Source organism: Vipera ursinii (assembly GCF_947247035.1).
Source record: "Vipera ursinii genome assembly, chromosome: 5".
Lineage (NCBI taxonomy): Eukaryota > Metazoa > Chordata > Lepidosauria > Squamata > Viperidae > Vipera > Vipera ursinii.
In genome coordinates, this window is record NC_139518.1 from 18101723 (window position 1) to 18119267 (window position 17545).

A 17545-nucleotide genomic window follows, 5' to 3' on the forward strand; every position below is an offset into this window, starting at 1 on the left:
AACTCAATTTTGGTTTCATCTGTCCACAGTATATTTTGCCAGTAGTGCTATGGAACATCCAGGTGCTCTTTTGCAAACTTCAAACGTGCTGCAATATTTTTTTTGGACAGCAATGGCTTCCTCCATGGTGTCCTCCCATGTACTCCATTCTTGTTTAATGTTTTCCTTATTGTAGATGTGTCAACAAAAATGTTAGCATGTGCCAGAGATTTCTGTAGGTCTTTAGCTGACACTCTAGGATTCTTCTTTACTTCATTAACCATTATGCGCTGTGCTCTTGCAGTCATTTTACAGGATGACCACGCCTAGGGAGAGTAGCAACAGTGCTAAACTTTCTCCATTTGTAGACAGTCTGTCTTACCGTGGACACATGAACATCAAGGCTTTTGGAGATACTTTTGTAACCCTTTCCAGCTTCATGCAAGTCAACAATTCTTGATCGTAGGTCTTCTGGGAGCTCTTTTCTGCGAGGCATGGTTCACATCAGACAGTGCTGCTTGAGACCAGTAAACCCAAAACAGGTGTGTGTTTTTAAAGGGCAGGACAGCTGTCAGCAACACATCCAATATCATCACACTGATTGGAGTCAAGGTTGGCTCACTCCTGGCTCCAATTAGCTCTTGGAGAAGTCATTAGGCTAGGGGTTCACATACTTTTCCCACCCTGCACTGAATGTTTACATGTTATGTTCAATTAAAACATGACAACAGCTAATGTTTGTGTAGTATTATTTTAAGCAGACTGTGTTTTTCTATTGTTGTTGTGACTTACATGACGTTTAGAGCGCATTTTATGGCCAATTCATGCAAAACTCCACATAATCCCAAAGGGTTCACATACTTTTTCTTGCAACTGTATCTCTGATATTCATTGATTAGGATTGCAGCCCAGGCTTCTCCTAAGGAATAATAAAATAAGCAGAGAACTTTTATGTTGTGCAGAAACTTGTTATCTAGCAAAGATGTAATTACTGTTGTACAGTTACATATTGCTAGAAAGGGATGGTCAAAATGTTGTTAGGGAGTCTTCTTGCTGATTTTCCAGCTGGTAAATTCTTCCTACGTTTTTAAAGAATTATTGCTGGTATGTCTGTAACTGAGTTTTAGAAATAAAATAGTAATAAATTGGAGCTGAGGTGTCTTGCTGCTAGTTTATTTGTTATGAATAGGTCGAGTTACCTTCTGTTAGCAAAATGTTTAGTTTTCATGACATCAGTGACCTTCTGAAAACCATACTTCCGCTCTGTGTGTTGTAGCTCAATCAACATTTGTTGAGAAGCTGATGTACTTTAGGTTATCTTTAGGAATCCTAATGGCACAGTGGTTAGAATGCAGTATTGCAGGCAAAACTCTGCCCACAGCCTGGATTTGATTCTGATGGTTAACGGGCTCAAGGTTAACTCAGCCATCCATCCTTCCGAGGTTAGTAAAAAGAGGACCCAGATTGTTGGGAGCAGTATGCTGACTTTGTAAATTGCCCAGAGAGTGCTTTAAAGCAGGGCTTTTCAACTTTTTCACCCATTGTACCACTTTTAGGATATGGCAAAATCCGAGTACCACCAGTCACCTAGCAAGGCGTCAAAAACTTGATTACCAAAAAAAAGGAAAAAAGTGATGAAGTACAGGTAGTCCTCGACTTACAACAGTTTGCTTAGTGACTGTTCAAAGTTACAGTGGCACTGAAAAAAGTCCCCCCAAGCCACAACCAAGTGCCCAACCAAGACACTTGCCTACCCGCCCGGCGGCGCTCTTCCTCCTGTCCGAGGTTTTCATTGTTGTGAGCATTTCTGTTGAGGATTGGCAGCGGGGATGGGGTGAGGGGGTGTTTGGTTTTTATTCCCCCCCCATCTGCTGGGTGGTTGCGGCAGGTTTTGGTTTTGGTCACTTCACATGATCCTGGGTCACTGACCGTCATAAATATGAATCAGTTGCCAAGTATCTGAATGTAAATCACAAGACCCTGGAGATGCTGCAACATTCCAGCTGATCGGTGGTGCTTCTGGGCTCAGCAGAAGCACCAGGATCAGTGCCGAGCTCCAGCTGGAGCCTCGCACTGATCCTGGCGCTTCCACTGAGCCCTGACAGACCTGCAGCTCCAGCCATCTCTCACTCAGGCTTGTGCAGTGCTGCCACTGGTTCAGCTCATTTCCTTCCCCTGCTACCACTTTTCTAGGATGGTCACGTACCACCTGCCAGGTGCCAATGTACCACAGGTGGTACCTGTACCACTGGTTGAAAAGCCCTGCTTTAAAGCATTATGGGGTGGTATATAAGTCTTAAGTGCTGTTTACATCACTATTGCTATCTTCTGTTCATTAAGGCCTGAACCTATGGAATGTTTATGAACATTTGTGAATAGAAATGCTACTAACTTAGGCAGCTTGGGGGAAGGGAAGTTCAAGGCCAAGTTCTATCCTTTTTCTTTTGCTCTTTGTTACAGAATTTTAAATCTTGCTGAAGTTGTCATCTAGGGAATCCCTCTTTTTTTTCTCCCTAACTGTGCTATAGGTGTTTTGAAATGAGATTTCGGGTGGTTTGATTGATAGCTGAAATGGATAGAACCTTTTAAGAGAATTATGTTTTCTATCTAGCACTGCAGTATTTTCTGAAAGAACATTTATATAATGGAAAGCAATTTTATATAATCAAGATGCACAAGACATGGCTTTCTGTAGATTAGTTAAACCCTTGTTTCACATTCTAGGTTTGTGTTGGGTGATTTGTAGACAGAGGCGACTATAATTCTATTAGCATTTTGAACTTGACCCTCGAAATTTTCTTAGAATCCGTAGTTATCATCAGTGAGACTTCATGTGGTGATTTCTAATACTTTTTAACTACTTCACGTGGCAAAAGGTCTGATATAGCTTCTAGTCTATATTTTTGTCTTGCTAAAAAGCATTATGGGGAAACTTGATGTGAATAAACCATGGTGAATAATAGAGGTTAATATTTGTGGATACATCTGCATATGAAATTTTGCTATTTGGAATATAAGAAGAATGTATGGTAAAGAGCATGAATTATGAATTAATAAATGGAATGAAAAACATAGATAATTGTTTCTATTAAACCAAGAAAAGAAGAATAGCGTATTGAACTGAATGAAACTGTAAAATGAAATTATTGAATATACAATGGAAATTGAAGATGTGGCTTTGATTATAAACAGAAAGCCAAAGCATACATGAGAAAATATTGTCTGATGCCATCTAGACTGTTGTGAGTTTGTTTGAAAGTAGGAACACATAGTGATAATTGAATCTTGTGTTCAAGTGAATGATGGGAATAGAATAATCAGAGATGAATTTGGGGGAAGAAATGGGCAATGTTCAGAATGAGTACAATCCAAAGGAAGAAATGTGACATGAATGGTTAGTTGAGAATGAGATGAGAAGGTACAGAAGAAGTCATTGGAGAAATAAAGGGAATAGCAAAGTATTTGCTTTAAAAAGATCTGTTAGTTTTGAATCTGTGGCCTAAGCCATCTCTATGTATGCTCAGCAAAGGAATGAATATTTTAAAGCATGATTGATTTGATAAAATGATCAATGAAGGATACAAAGGAATGAAAATATTTTGAATGTGGGACAGACTGTTTTGTTGATTATATCAAGAGCAGATATCTGGGAAAAGTGGATGTGGAAGAAAAGTGAAATGAACTAGAACAGGGGTTCCCAACCGGGGGTGTTCACACCGTCTGGGGGTACGAGACAATATTCCAGGGGGTGGAAAAACTTGGGTTTTCAAAATTATACAGTAGTGTATATGCATAATTCATTGCTGTTACTTTGGACTTTTGTAAGGGCTGCGAGAATATATCAGACTGTTCTAGGGGTGCAGGGTATAGAAAAGGTTGGGAACCACTGAACTAGAGTGAAGGTAGAAAGATTATGGAATAGTTATGGAATAGTTATATATATAAGTTCCACAGTAGAAGTGGAATAATAAAGTGAAAGATGCTAGAGGTGAGAAAAATGCATATAAGAGAGTTAAAAGTAATTAAGTAATTTGACATGAAACTGAAGTATTTAAGAGATTTCTGAGGAAAGAATACTGATATATTAAAAACGGAGTTGAAATAAATGCTTAGTGTACAAGGGGAGGAAGGGGAGTAAAGCTGCTAGGAGTGAATGGCAGACCTGTACACATCCTTTTTCTTATGGAATAGTTGCACAACTTTTTTAGTGAGCATGTAAAGACGGCATCTAGGAGAATGGCATTATTCTCCTCCTATGCAAAGAAAATGGCGGTGAGAATTAATGCAAATACTACAGGGGATTAATTGTTAAACCTGCCAGGGAAGATGTTTGATAAAATTCTGATTGAAGGTGACAGTCATAATAAATGACAAATTCAGGAAGTGCAGTGTAATTATATCAGTTGAACATAAATGATTGTACTTTAGAAAAATGTGTAATAAAGTGAATTATAGGATATTTTATATAAAGTTTGATTGCTAAATGGAGTATTAATAAAGAAGACTGGCATATGATGAAAGTGAAGTATTTGTGAGAATAAACTGAATGCTTAATACAGTCCTCACTTAATGACTATAATTGGGATCAGCAGCTACTCTGTTCCTAAGCAATGTAGTCATAAAGTCCAACATTCCATGACTACACTGGCTTACAAAAACAGTTATGGCAATTTTGGTACATGTAATTAAGTGAATCCTGCAGTTATTATGCACAGGATCATATGATTGTCATTTACAACCTCTTGGCGGCTTTCCCATTGACTTTGCTTGTTGGAAGCCATCAGTGAAGATCGTGGAGGGTGATCATGTGATTGCTGAATACTGCAATCATTACTATTGCAAGCTGGTTGTCAAGTGCCAAAATCATAATCACATGACTGCAAGGGAACTGACAGCTGCAACTACAAAGACCGTGTAAGATCCCTTGTTCAGTGCCAGTGCCAGTGTAAAGTTGAACAGTCACTGAGTGGTTGTTAACTGAGGACTAACTGCAAATGGTAGACATGAGCAAGGAGCAAGACATGGATGCTTGAGGTAAAGTCGGGGATATGTTGGTTAGGGACATGGATATATTTTTGAACGCAAATGCTACCTGGCGGAGAACCTGAGTGCTTTCAGCAAAATGTTAGATTGATTAAAAAATATGGATATGAATATTTAATGTATCCAGGAATAAGATGTTTGACAGAAAAATATGGAATGAATAGATAGATAAGATAGATAGATAGGCATAAAATAGTGTAGATAAATTTATGTGCCTTGATGTATTTACAAAAGAAGGGAAAAGGATGGAGAAATTTTAAGAGGTGCAAATATAGAAAAGTAGTGTCCGTTATATTAGGACATACGGTATATTGTAAGTGTTCATTAAAAAAATAAAATGGTTTTTATAAGAGTGTATTTCCTACTGATTTGTTGTATGGAAGTTATTTGGTGAGCCAGGGGAACCATAAAATTATAATAACAGTGGAAATGGAGTACATAAGAAGTGTATGTTGTAAACAAGTAATAGGATCAAGAATGAATGTGGAATACATAACTAGTGACTTGTGACAGGAGAAGTGAGTTAATTTTGTAGTCAGAATGAGTGAAAATCAAATATATGAAAGAAAAATGAATGAGTTAAGAGGAAATCTGAAAAAGTTGTAGATGGATGGAATTGAAGAGAACCTTTAAAAAAAGAGAAGAACCAAAAGGAATTTCTAAAATAGTACATAAATGTCGAAGCAAAAATGTTTATAAGACTAGAGACATAGGGAAATGTTTATTGAATGGGATTTGATTCAGTAAATTTAGTAAACTGTTTTTGATATATGTCCTGTTTATTTATACAAATTTAGAAGCTGCCTGACACCCAATAATTGTCTGGCTTACAATTAAAACAAAAAAAAATACAAAAGGGGGGTGGGGGCAAAGAAAACCAAAGAAGTCTTAATACAAATATACAGGTAATCCTCATTTAGTGACTGCCTTGTTTAGTGACCATTTCCAGTTATTCAATGAAAAAATAACTTTACAACCAATTCTTATATTTATGGCTTTCTGTAAAGCAAAGGAAAGTTGAAATAATATCATAAGCACAGTTGTGTTCATTTAGTGACTACTTCACATAATAGCCGAGTTGCTGGTCTCATTTGTGGTAGTTAAAACGAAAACTATCTGTAAAAACAAACCCCATGAAAAATTCTATCCAACAGGGGCTTATTAATCAACCTGGAAAAACAGCCAGTTCTTCAGTGGATTCTTGAAAGTCATCTGGATCTCTTGGGGGATATCATTCCTGAGGGCAGGACAAAGAAGGCATGTTTCTGGCTTTCACTAGGTGACACTACAATATTTAATTACTGAGACCTGCAGCCACTCTTCCAGATCTAATCTGATGCTCAGAAAGAACAGATAGATAATCCCTCAAAAAATCAAATCCTGTATCATATAGATCTTCATATAAAGGTAAAGGTTCCCCCGCACATGCGTGCTAGTCGTTTCCGACTCTAGGGGCCGGTGCTCATCTCCGTTTCAAAGCCGAAGAGCCAGCGCTTGTCCGAGGACCTCTCCGTGGTCATGTGGCCGGCATGACTAGACAAACCTGAATTGCAGCCAGGAAACACCTCCCCACCCCCAGACAGCCAGTGCAGCTTGTGAAGCAGTGGAGTCACATGGATATAGCAAGGCACGCATGTCTACTGATGCCTGTGCCGCTGCACTCTGACCTAACCACCAGCGTCTGAGGGGTTATATTAAGGGCAGCTCCATGTAGCCACAGCTGTCACCTGCTGTTTGAGCGGAAGTTATGAATACAACTAGCTTTCACAGTAATTTGAATGAGGAATTGCAACCCCACCCAAGACCAGAGATGGAAAATCCTCAGACCTAGGGAGCCCAAATGTCCACCGCCACTCAGCCTTGTCAGGATTGAGCCTGAATCTGTGCATTCCGATCTAGACTTGTAGAAAACTTTTTAACAGAATCACTTTGTGCAAGATTGGGTGTAATGAGTAAAAGGAATTACACTGAGGAATAGGAAAAAGAGTTGCAACCAAGACTGGTCAGATAAAATAAATCGGAGTTTGGGCCAGAATTGTAATCTGAGTAAGCAGAAAAGACCCTCCTTAGTTCTCATGAAGATAAAGGCAGGAGGAAAATGCAAAATTCTGTTGCTATAACCTTGCAATAGAAGTAGTATTAGTATTGGACTTCAACCAAACTGTCTGCCAGATCCCCAGAGAAAACTCCAAGCTTCCTTTTGAAACCAACCAGGTACATCAGTTTTCTGGCACAGGCTAACCTGGCCACAGTCCTAATATATAAATACACATACAGTTTCACCCATTTTTAATCACATAGCTTTAATTGCTTTTTTTCCCTTTCATTTCTCTCTCTCTCTCTCTCTCTCTCTCTCTCTCTCTCTCTCTCTCTCTCTCTCTCTGTGTGTGTGTGTGTGTGTGTGTGTGTGTGTTAGAAAATGAATCAAACACCAAGGTAGAAAAGTAAGCAAACTGTTTAATATACAAAACACTTAGCTTTCATCAGCCAAACTGCCGATGTTGTCAGAGCAAGAATAGGAGATCTGGGAGTTTGCCTATATAGCCGGTTGCTATATAGTTGTTCAAGGCAACTGCATGGTTGTTGGCCCCTTTCAATGTCAATGTCGCTCATAGACCAGACCAAACCCTGCGTGCCATGGTAATGTATCCTAAAGAGCTGCTCCCCAACGAAGAAAGATCATCAATTATATACAGAACTCAATGTAAGAATTGCCAATGGAATTACGTTGGGGAGACAACTAAGAGGCTCAAAACCAGGCTCCATGAACATGAGATGGTGATCCAAAGACAAGACCAATGCTCACAGGTGTGGGTACATATGGCCAGTTACAACCATATGTTTGATTTTGCCAATGCCAAGGCCATAGCCCGGGATACCACCAAGGATGACCGGTTGCTCAAGGAAGCCTGGCTATCCGACGAAAATTCCATTAATCGTCATATAGACCTTTTACCTGTTTACCAGGCGCTTGGGATGGGAAGAATGACGCTATGACTTACAACGGACGCAATGAGCCCGCTCCTTGCAGGACTTGAACAATGCTACTACAGGCAGAACAACAGTGATTCCCAGGAAGGATGAATTCTCAACATGCCCTGGGTCAGACCTTGGGGCAATTAGATCCCGTTTTGGATGGCATGGTTACAACAGCGATCCTCAGGAAGGATGAATCCACAATGTGCCCTGTGTTAGATCTTGAGACAGAGGCTCAGGCTCGACCAAAGAAGACGGGGAGAGGAGGCACGAAACAAGAGTGGCTGGATAATTGGCCGCAAGCAAAGAAACAACTCTCAATCCTGCAAGTATGCAAAGGAATACGGGACTTTTAAGAACGCTACGGCCAATTGAAGTTAATAGACTGGTGACCTGCTCAATGAGCAGGGTGCAAAAGCAACTGGCTATATAGGGACGCGGTGGCTCAGTGGGTTAGGACGCTGAGCCTGTCGATCAGAAGGTCAGCAGTTTGGCAGGTCAAATCCTGAGTGCCGCATAACAGAGTGAGCGCCTGTTACTCGTCCCAGCTTCTGCCAACCTAGCAGTTCGAAAGCATGTAAAAATGCAAGTAGAAAAATAGGGACCACTACAGTGGGAAGGTAACAGTGTTCCGTGCACCTTTGGCGTCTAGTCATGCCGGCCACATGACCACGGGGGAACCTTTACCTAAACACACACACACACACACACACACACACACACATATATATGGTCTTGGTGTATTCGGGTCTTTTCCCGTGTAAGATTGAGGGTGTCTTGGTGAGGTTTCGACGAGGTCCCACAAGCACGAAGCTGAAGACACCAGTGTGAAGATGACGAGTGGGACCTCGGCGAAATGTCGCCAAGACACCCTCAATCTTATACAGGAAAAGACCCAAATACACCAAGACCTACATACCTGTACCCGTGAGAATCTACAAAAACATACACACACACACACACACACACACACACATACATACACACACACACACATATACACAGATACATACATACACACACATATATACACATACACATTTGTCAGAGATCTACACTGTATAGAGTAGTTCTGACAGCCTAAGTGCTAATTTCTTTGGTTTCATGCCTGTATGTTTATCATGTGCGCCGTAAGAGGGAACTATCTAGCGGTGTTTAGATTGATGACATCTTCCAGGCCTCTTCTGCCAATCTTGTCTTGTATCCAGGGAAGTCCAACACTGGCTACTGTTCTCATGCAGCTAGACTTTCCCATTGGACTGGTATCCATTTATCTATTCTCAATAATGCTTGGTTGGGCAGGACAGGAGCTAGAGGCGAGTGATGAGAATTCACCCCATCCTGCAGTGCTACCAGAGCTCAAACCGTTGGAGTGTCAACTATTTCTGATTGGCACCAGTAGCACTAGGTAACAGTATGATATGTTTTACATATGAATCATTAATATCATTGAGCCATTAATTGCTGGCATATCCTAGATAGGAATGGAATGTGAGATTTGTCTTTGGTTTGAAGCAACCAATGATTTCGAGTTTTGAGTAGATTTTTGCAATAAGCATGGATATCCAGTTTTAACTTTGGCATTTATGCTGGTAGATTACTTGCTCTTTCCAGTCTCTCACATCTCTTTCCACCTAAGTTGCTATAACATGACTATGCTCACTAACACTGGTGAACAATTACTGCCTGAAATGTTAAAAATAAAAGTTGTATTCTTTAGTAGTTTAAAGACATTTCTCATTTGTGTTGCTCTTTTCAAGAAACATAAGTGAGAATTTACTGCAACAACTGTGTTACTTACTTATAAGTTGCCAGCTAAGTGAAACATACTTAATAGTTTTTACTGAAGAATTGAGTATAGGCTATATCAAGACTGCTGATAAAAATATTTTCGTGTTGGTTGTTTCAAAATTGGCACATCTAGTAATGAACTTTTTTTCTCTCTTCATTTTTCAGAGCTACATATTTTTAAGTATTCTAAACATCTATCTACAATAAGGAGAAAAATACAGCTGTACTTGAATGAGGAATCTGTTGCCTCAGTAGCCTTTTTCTTCAAGAGTGGGTCTTTGAATGAGGATGACAATGGAAGAGATGAGGAATGAAGCAGAGACCACTTCTATGGTTTCCATGCCTCTCTATGCCGTTATGTATCCTGTCTTTAATGAGGTACTAAGTTCAGTTTTATTTTCTTTGCATTATAGTACTTGGGAAACAAAGTTTTATTTAACTCGTCTACTATCTTGCTTATATTAATGTACTCATTTTCTCCTCATGAGATCTGCTTCTTTTCTGTCCATATTTCTTGACTTTATGACAGACTGCTTGGTTTGTTGGCATTCAATTCCTTAATTCTGAGTATTATTTTCTATGTTTATAAACTCCCAAGATGCATTCCAGCATTATACAAGAGTCTGGAATGTAGACTTCATTGTTTAATTAACATTCCAGATTAGGCAGACATATTATATAAAATGGAAAGGCTTATGCTTTTTGCAGCTACTTGGTTTTATAGAAGTGTATTCTGTTAAATGTTACAGAATCTGTTTGTTTAAATGAGAAGTAATAAATGTATTTTGGTTTTGAACAAATGAAAATCAGATGGTCTTTCTTTGGTAATTTGTCGAGAAAACTATATTCATAGAAATGGTGTTATTGTGGCACATTTATTTTGAGGGATAATCTTGATCAGACAGTCTAAAATAAAATAAAAATAAAGACTATATTTTTAGCTTGTGGTTTTCTCCCTCCATAGGAGAGTTATTCATGTTTAATATTTACTTTTTCTTGACACCTATATCAGTAGTACATGGGCAGATTTTGTACAGCATGATTTGTTATACAAACATTTATCTTTTAAATGTTGTATCTATTCATATGTTGCAGATGTGTAGATTTCATCTACCCAGAATTTTCAAGAATAGTCATGCTGTTTGGGAATTGTAGTCCGTACATCCTGAGTCACAAGTTGTGGAAAGCTATTATGGCAGAATATGATGGCAAAACTTTTTCAGATTTAAGACCATTTAAGACAGATTCATTTTATTGGATATGATTATTTCTGATTGTAAGAGGCTAGCAGTATTCTTGTCTGAAGGACACAGCTCCAGTGTGCCTGAGCTGCAAAAATCTTATCCAGATTAACAAAAATCCTTAGAAATATTATCAATAATGATAATGTACTTTAACCTCTTATTTATTTTGATATAACTGTTTATTCCTATTTTTTGCAGCTAGAACGAGTAAATCTATCAGCAGCTCAAACATTGAGAGCAGCTTTTATTAAGGTGAAAATAATATATTTACTTATATAACACCAAAATATTAACATTTTATATTAAGATAAAAACATTAAAATATTGTAAAATTCTGCAAAGTAGATTTAGTTACTAATTCTAACTTAAAATAACATTAACTATTTATTTGTCTGCTCTAATTAAAAAGTGTGTAGTCAGCTTATTTATATACCTTATTTTCCAGAAATAGATATAGTCAGAGTAGATAATAGCTTAATATTAAATTTAAAGAATATGCTGCAATTATGATATTAACACATTGGTTATGATTCATTTATGTTTATGAAATTTAATGTGTATAAGGCATGGAAATAGGTAAGCTAACAATACTAACTTTAATGTTATATTTTACTAAAGATCTTCATTGAAATTTCACATTAAGAGACCTAATGCTTGGCATCCATGTTCATTTAAATTAAGATCAGGTAACACAAAGAATCAGTAAAATATTATGAAGCCTTTTAAACATCAGAAAGATTATCCTTTTCATCTAAGTCCTCTGTCCTGATATCCTCATGATACTTCTCTTCTTGGCAGTGAAGGTCTAGGAAAGAAACAGTGCGAAAAGTCCCCTCCCCCCTCTTCAGGGTGCTAAAGAGATCACAAAAGCTCCTTCACAGATGCTATCAAACATGGATTTATCAAAAGCTTGATGTTGAGGATGGTGACGTGGCTTTTGAAGCTCAGTATTACAAGAAGGGGACATTTAAAGGCTTTTCACCCTCATGTTTCTCTTATGCTTCAGTGATGCAAGAGTTGTCAGTTACTTTTTTTCCATTAGATGACTTGAGTTTCCTATGATCAGCTAACTCATATTGCTAGATAGTATCTTGATATTCTTTACCAAGTCAGAAGAATGTTAGTTGAAAGTAGAATTTCTCTCATTTGTAATTGAGATGATTAAAATCATTTAAATTTGCCTTCTAAAGTTATCCTAAGAAAATCTTGACCCATAGTTTATTGTTATTTATTTTACAGGCATTCCCTGGATTAAGAATGTCTGATTTACAGACAACTTATACTTCTGAACAAACTGCCTATTACAAAAAAATGGCGGACAGCATTGTCCTTCCTCAAGCTGATGAACCACTGAATCTCTATGGACCGCTGAAGCTACACAATTTTAATATACAGTCTGTTTTCAGGAGTCTATAGAAACATTGTGTGGCTTCAGAAATTTGTCAGATGAAGGAAGGAGAATGCCATTGACCATTTTTAGTAATTGGCAATTTGTAAGTATGAGTTTTGACTTAGATACAAATTCAATTTAAAGGGAAATTGAAGAATGGAACTTGTTCTTAATCTGGGGACTGCCTATATTTCACAATCTTTTTAAGCCTGAAAAATGAGTCCTCTAAAAACACTCCAAGATGTTTCTTAAAAAAAAGAAATAGAGAATTCAGGAAAAATGAGGTTTTGCAGCATTTTGGGATAATGTAATGTCTGACATTTGCTGTTTATTATTTATCCATGTTATCTATCTACCTTATGAATTTTTAAAAATAATTCTGATATAGCTTGAAAAAATAAGTGAAAACAGTGCAGAATACCGTCTTCCTTAATTTTATGTAGCTCATGTCGTAAGGGAATAAGGCTGTCTGTTTTTACAGGTTGTCCTTGAATTATGTGCATTCACCCCACAACTGTTCAAATTTATAATGTTGCTGAAGGGATGGTAGTTGTGACTGCCCCTTGAAATTCTAGCCATTGTATAACCCCCACAGTCATGGGATCAAAATTTGGGTGCTTGGCAACCAACTCACATTTACAACTGATCACAGCATCCCATAGTCATATTCTCCTGCTCTCTTCAAACTCTTTCTGCTTCAGCTCCCCCTACGTGCCTGTCCATCGCCCCCATCAGTGCCCTTTTGGCTGTCCTACATTCCACCACCCATCCTCACTGCTGCTGCCGCCAGCTAACCTGGGTGAGGTTGTAGCCCCGGGATGTGCCTGGTTAATGAAGCAGGGAGGTGGAGCTTCCTCTGCCAAAGAGAGCTTGCTGGCCCCAGTCAGGGAGGAGACTGGAGAAGCAAGAGGACCTCACTTAATAGCCATACGGTCCTCATCTAATGACCTCGAGGGTTGCCAGAACCCCCATCGCTTAGCAGTGCGATTGTGTGACATTTTTCTTAATCACTTTGCTTAGCAATTGCATTTCTGGTTCCAGTTAGGATTGTAACCTGAGGCCTGTCTATTTCAGTTATTATGGAAGATAGGAGAAAAAGGAATGATGCGCAGAAATAAGCACTGCAAAGAAATAACAGAAAAGACTAATTGGGCCAAATTACCGGTGAAAATACTGATTTAGTTGAAGAAATATGTTCTTTGGAGGAAAAGATGGCAGTGCAAAATCAGTGTTTATGAGAAGCCAGTTCTACTCAGGTGTCTTTTAAAAATTCATGTTGTAGCTTTCTTGGAAGCTGTTCTTCGCTTTCAATATGTCAGAAAAACTCTGAAATCTCTTCTTTGAAATACAGGCAGAAAGGGAAAACCCAGGTCTCACACAAGATATTATCATAAAAATTTTGGAGAAGAAAAGCATTGAAGTTAATTTTACCGAATCTCTTTTGCGCATGGCAGCGGATGATGTAGAAGGTATTATTTCATATGGGGTTTAGATGGGTTTAATTTTTTAAACATGTTTGTTATTTCTGTTTTGTTCATAAACAGCTGAATTTCCAGATTGTCACTTCAGTTTTTACATTTAGTATTATATATTGTAAATTATATATTCTTGGTGATACCATGTTTCCCTGAAAATAAGACCGGCTCTTTCTTTCTTTCTTTCTTTCTTTCTTTCTTTCTTTCTTTCTTTCTTTCTTTCTTTCTTTCTTTCTTTCTTTCTTTCTTTCTTTCTTTCTTTCTTTCTTTCTTTCTTTCTTTCTTTCTTTCTTTCTTTCTCCAAAAGAGGCATTAGGTCTTATTTTCGGGATAGGCCTTACCTCACCTCTGGCACCAACAGCCCCACCCAGCCAGTCCACTTCTTCTGGAAAATCCTGTGACTGAGAAATGCAGGCCTGGCTGCAGAAGAGGCCTCAGAAGAAGAAGTGGGCCGGCAAGGTAAGGGGGCACCAATAGCCCCACCCCGTCCTAGCTTGATTTTTAGGTGTGTGCCTCACCCCAAAACTAGGGCTTATTTTTGGGATAGGGCTTATATTAGGCCCACCCCCAAAAGTCAAGCTAGGGCTTATTGTTGGTGTAGGCCTTACTTTCAGGGAAACACGGTATTTATTTTGATAATTCTTGTAGCTTGGTAGCTCTGCGCTAGTCTTACTTGAGAGGGGGGGAGAAAGACATGACATTTTAACTTTTTTAAAAAGGCTGTAGAGTAGATGACAGCATGGGGTAAGAGTTAAAGAGGATGAATACAAAATAAATTGGGTGGAGGAAAATTCTGGGACTGGAACAAAATGTGTGTTTAGCCAATTTCTTATAGTTCCCAGCACTGTCTTCCTTACTCAGACATAAGATCCAACTTTCAGATTTTTAAGGAAGCTTTAGAAAGAAAGAAAAAAAGGGTTTTATTAGGTTCAATTTAGGAGATGTAAAGGTACAGATAAATTCATCTCATGCATTAGCTTTCTTGACTCTGAAATGACTCTCATATACCTGGAGAACGTGTCATAACTTGTGCTTTAATAAGTTTAATCTAAATAGCTCAGTTTTGGCTGACATTATATTGAATTACATCATTAGAAATCAATAGTCTTTTCCTTACAAAATAGAGAGTTGGGATTAATTTAGTGTTCTTATTTGTTGCTTGTTTTAATTTTAGCATGGTTAAGGATGTTGCCAGACCTTTTAAGTTTAATTTATAACTTACGTAGAAAAGAAATCCATTTAAATTTTCTTCCTCCTCCCCCCAGAGTACATGATTGAAAGGCCAGAGTCTGAATTCCAAGACCTCAATGAAAAGGCACGAGCACTTAAACAGATTCTCAGCAAGATTCCAGATGAGATCAATGACAGAGTGAGGTTTCTTCAGACCATCAAGTAAATACTAATCAAGCTAAAAAGCTATTCTAAAGTGTAACTTCTTTGACCAGCTGTGGCTTTATATTTATAGAAGAATTATATTTTTGGCTTCTACTGTAATTCTGAGTATTACTGATATTTTATCAAATTGCTTGTTTTCTTTTCCTGGGAGTTTTTGCTTCAAAATGAATGCTCGCTTACTGTTGAATGGCCAAGCTGTGGGTTGGTTTTAGCTGCTGGAGTAATAACCATGGATATTACAGCTATCGCAAATCTGTCAGTGATCCCTATTCTGTGCCCTTTGTAGTTAAATCCTTTTATTTCTAACAACATAATCCTGTGGCAATAATGCTGCATCAGACCTGAAATCTTATAAGTCTTACTGGTGAGTTGCCCCTCTTTTATAGGTTGCACTTTCCAGTCTTCTCTCACCTAAAAATTGCAGTGCTTTTGGGTCTTATTCCCTCTTGCTCAGAAATTTTTAACGTGCTCTGGATATTAAGTTGCCTGTGCTTTGGGGGAGCTTTTTCCTTCCTTGGCTTAGAGACGGAGATCGTCTATTTTAAAATATTTTCCCTATCTGCAGCTCTGTACTTGTCTTAATGACTACAGTACTTGTGGAGGTTTTTCAAATATCCCGTTTGAATTGGTAATTCGAATAGATAGATCTCTTAGTACACATAATGTATCCAAAATTGCCATCAAAAAGATGTGTGGGTCTCCTTTCACACTTTGGATTGTTATCACTTTTGATCGTTTATTGAATTTTCAAAACCAAAAACCATAAAGCTGATGCTCAAAACAGCTACGCAGTGCAGGGGCTCATTGCGTGTACAGTAATTATGTAAAACCAAGTCATTAATTTTAGCTTAATTCCATTTGTAGAGTTAATTATAGGAATTTTTCTGACTCCTTTCTTTAAGATTGGTGGATAGTAAAACTATTAGAAAATAAAATTACACATCTACTTTAGCGTAGAATAGGAATACATTTTTTTCCCTTACCTGTAACATTTTAGTAAACCATGATAATGTCCAGAAGATTAGAGAGATGCTAGAAAAACCCATGCTCTCATCTGGGTTTTATCCAAAGTTATAATAGGAAGGCTTTTTTTCTTTTCTTGGAGTTCATGTTTCTAGAATCCAACTTGATAAAACCCTGTGTGAGTTCATTGCTTCTTTATAGCTCTATGTAGAAGATCATGATGCAAAACACAGGATTTTATAGTGATTTCAGTTGTTATTAGCTCAGGTACCTCATTAGTGAGATTGTCATACTCCACATGCATTGCTATAGGGTTTAAGAGGGCCTCTTTTTTTTTGCAGTAATGGAAACATTAACTGAGAACTATAGAATGAATTGTCTGTTGGATTACTTATTTATTCTTTTTATGTAGTCGCCCACTCACTAGGCAACTCAGAGCAACTAGCAGCTGCTTCAACTAAAAACCTAAAGCATCTGCCAAAGACAATTCATACATTGAAGCAATTGAATATATGGATTTACCTAACATTCTCGACAGGTTATTGAGATTAGAGTCAATCTGTATAAATTTGAATTGTTCATAAGGCTATTTTGATATAAATATAAATAAATGTCTTCTATAAAGTCTGCTCTGTTCTTTCATAATACATTGAGAGATGTTCTGTCTTACCAGTAGTGGAACAAGATGCAAATGTTTACTGATTGGAGCAAAGTACTGGAGACTCAGGGCATTCATCTCCTGGATCAGTTTCAAAAGTCCTTGGGAAATTGTTAGTTTTAATTCCCTCACATATAAAACAGAGATACTGATATTAAACAGACATCTTCCAAAAAGGATCACCAGTCCATTTTGGAGGATGTTCAGCAAATAAATGGGCAGGCAGATGACAGCTGGCAATTGACACAGTCCTGTTTTCAACTTAGCAGTGGGTCTTTGATTACAAAATATTTTTAAGTTGATATTGTAGATAGAGTTTTATCCTCTCTGTAGATTAAACTGCCTTTTCTCTCTTAAATAATTTTTCTCTCTTACTCCCACACAGTGGTTTGGTTTCATTATATTGTAAGCTTAAAATCTAGATGAAATTGTATCCATTAATCTTAGGAGGAAAAATAGTTGCCATTGAATTATTTCAGGAATATTTACTACTGCAGGGGGCTTTTTTTGCAGTTAATTTAGCTTTAATTAAATAACATTTACTTTTTTTAAAATAAAGATGAATGGGACAAGATTTTAGCCTTAGTTCATAAGAACAGTACTTTCAAACTAGTTCAAAGTAGATCAGGGC

The 17545-nt window shown here is 37.8% G+C and overlaps 1 protein-coding gene across 3 annotated transcripts in view; it reads left to right on the plus strand.

Moving 5' to 3' along the window:
• The window catches only part of PDCD10 (programmed cell death 10), a 37117-nt gene that overhangs the window by 13122 nt on the left and 6450 nt on the right, over positions 1 to 17545 (plus strand). For all 3 annotated transcript variants that reach the window (XM_083363646.1, XM_083363647.1, XM_083363648.1), the window contains 4 exons: positions 9955 to 10167; positions 11232 to 11285; positions 13775 to 13892; positions 15164 to 15290. In XM_083363646.1, the coding sequence (XP_083219772.1) occupies positions 10072 to 10167; positions 11232 to 11285; positions 13775 to 13892; positions 15164 to 15290 (395 nt within the window). In that variant the 5' untranslated portion in view covers positions 9955 to 10071. The remainder of the gene's footprint in view (positions 1 to 9954; positions 10168 to 11231; positions 11286 to 13774; positions 13893 to 15163; positions 15291 to 17545) is intronic.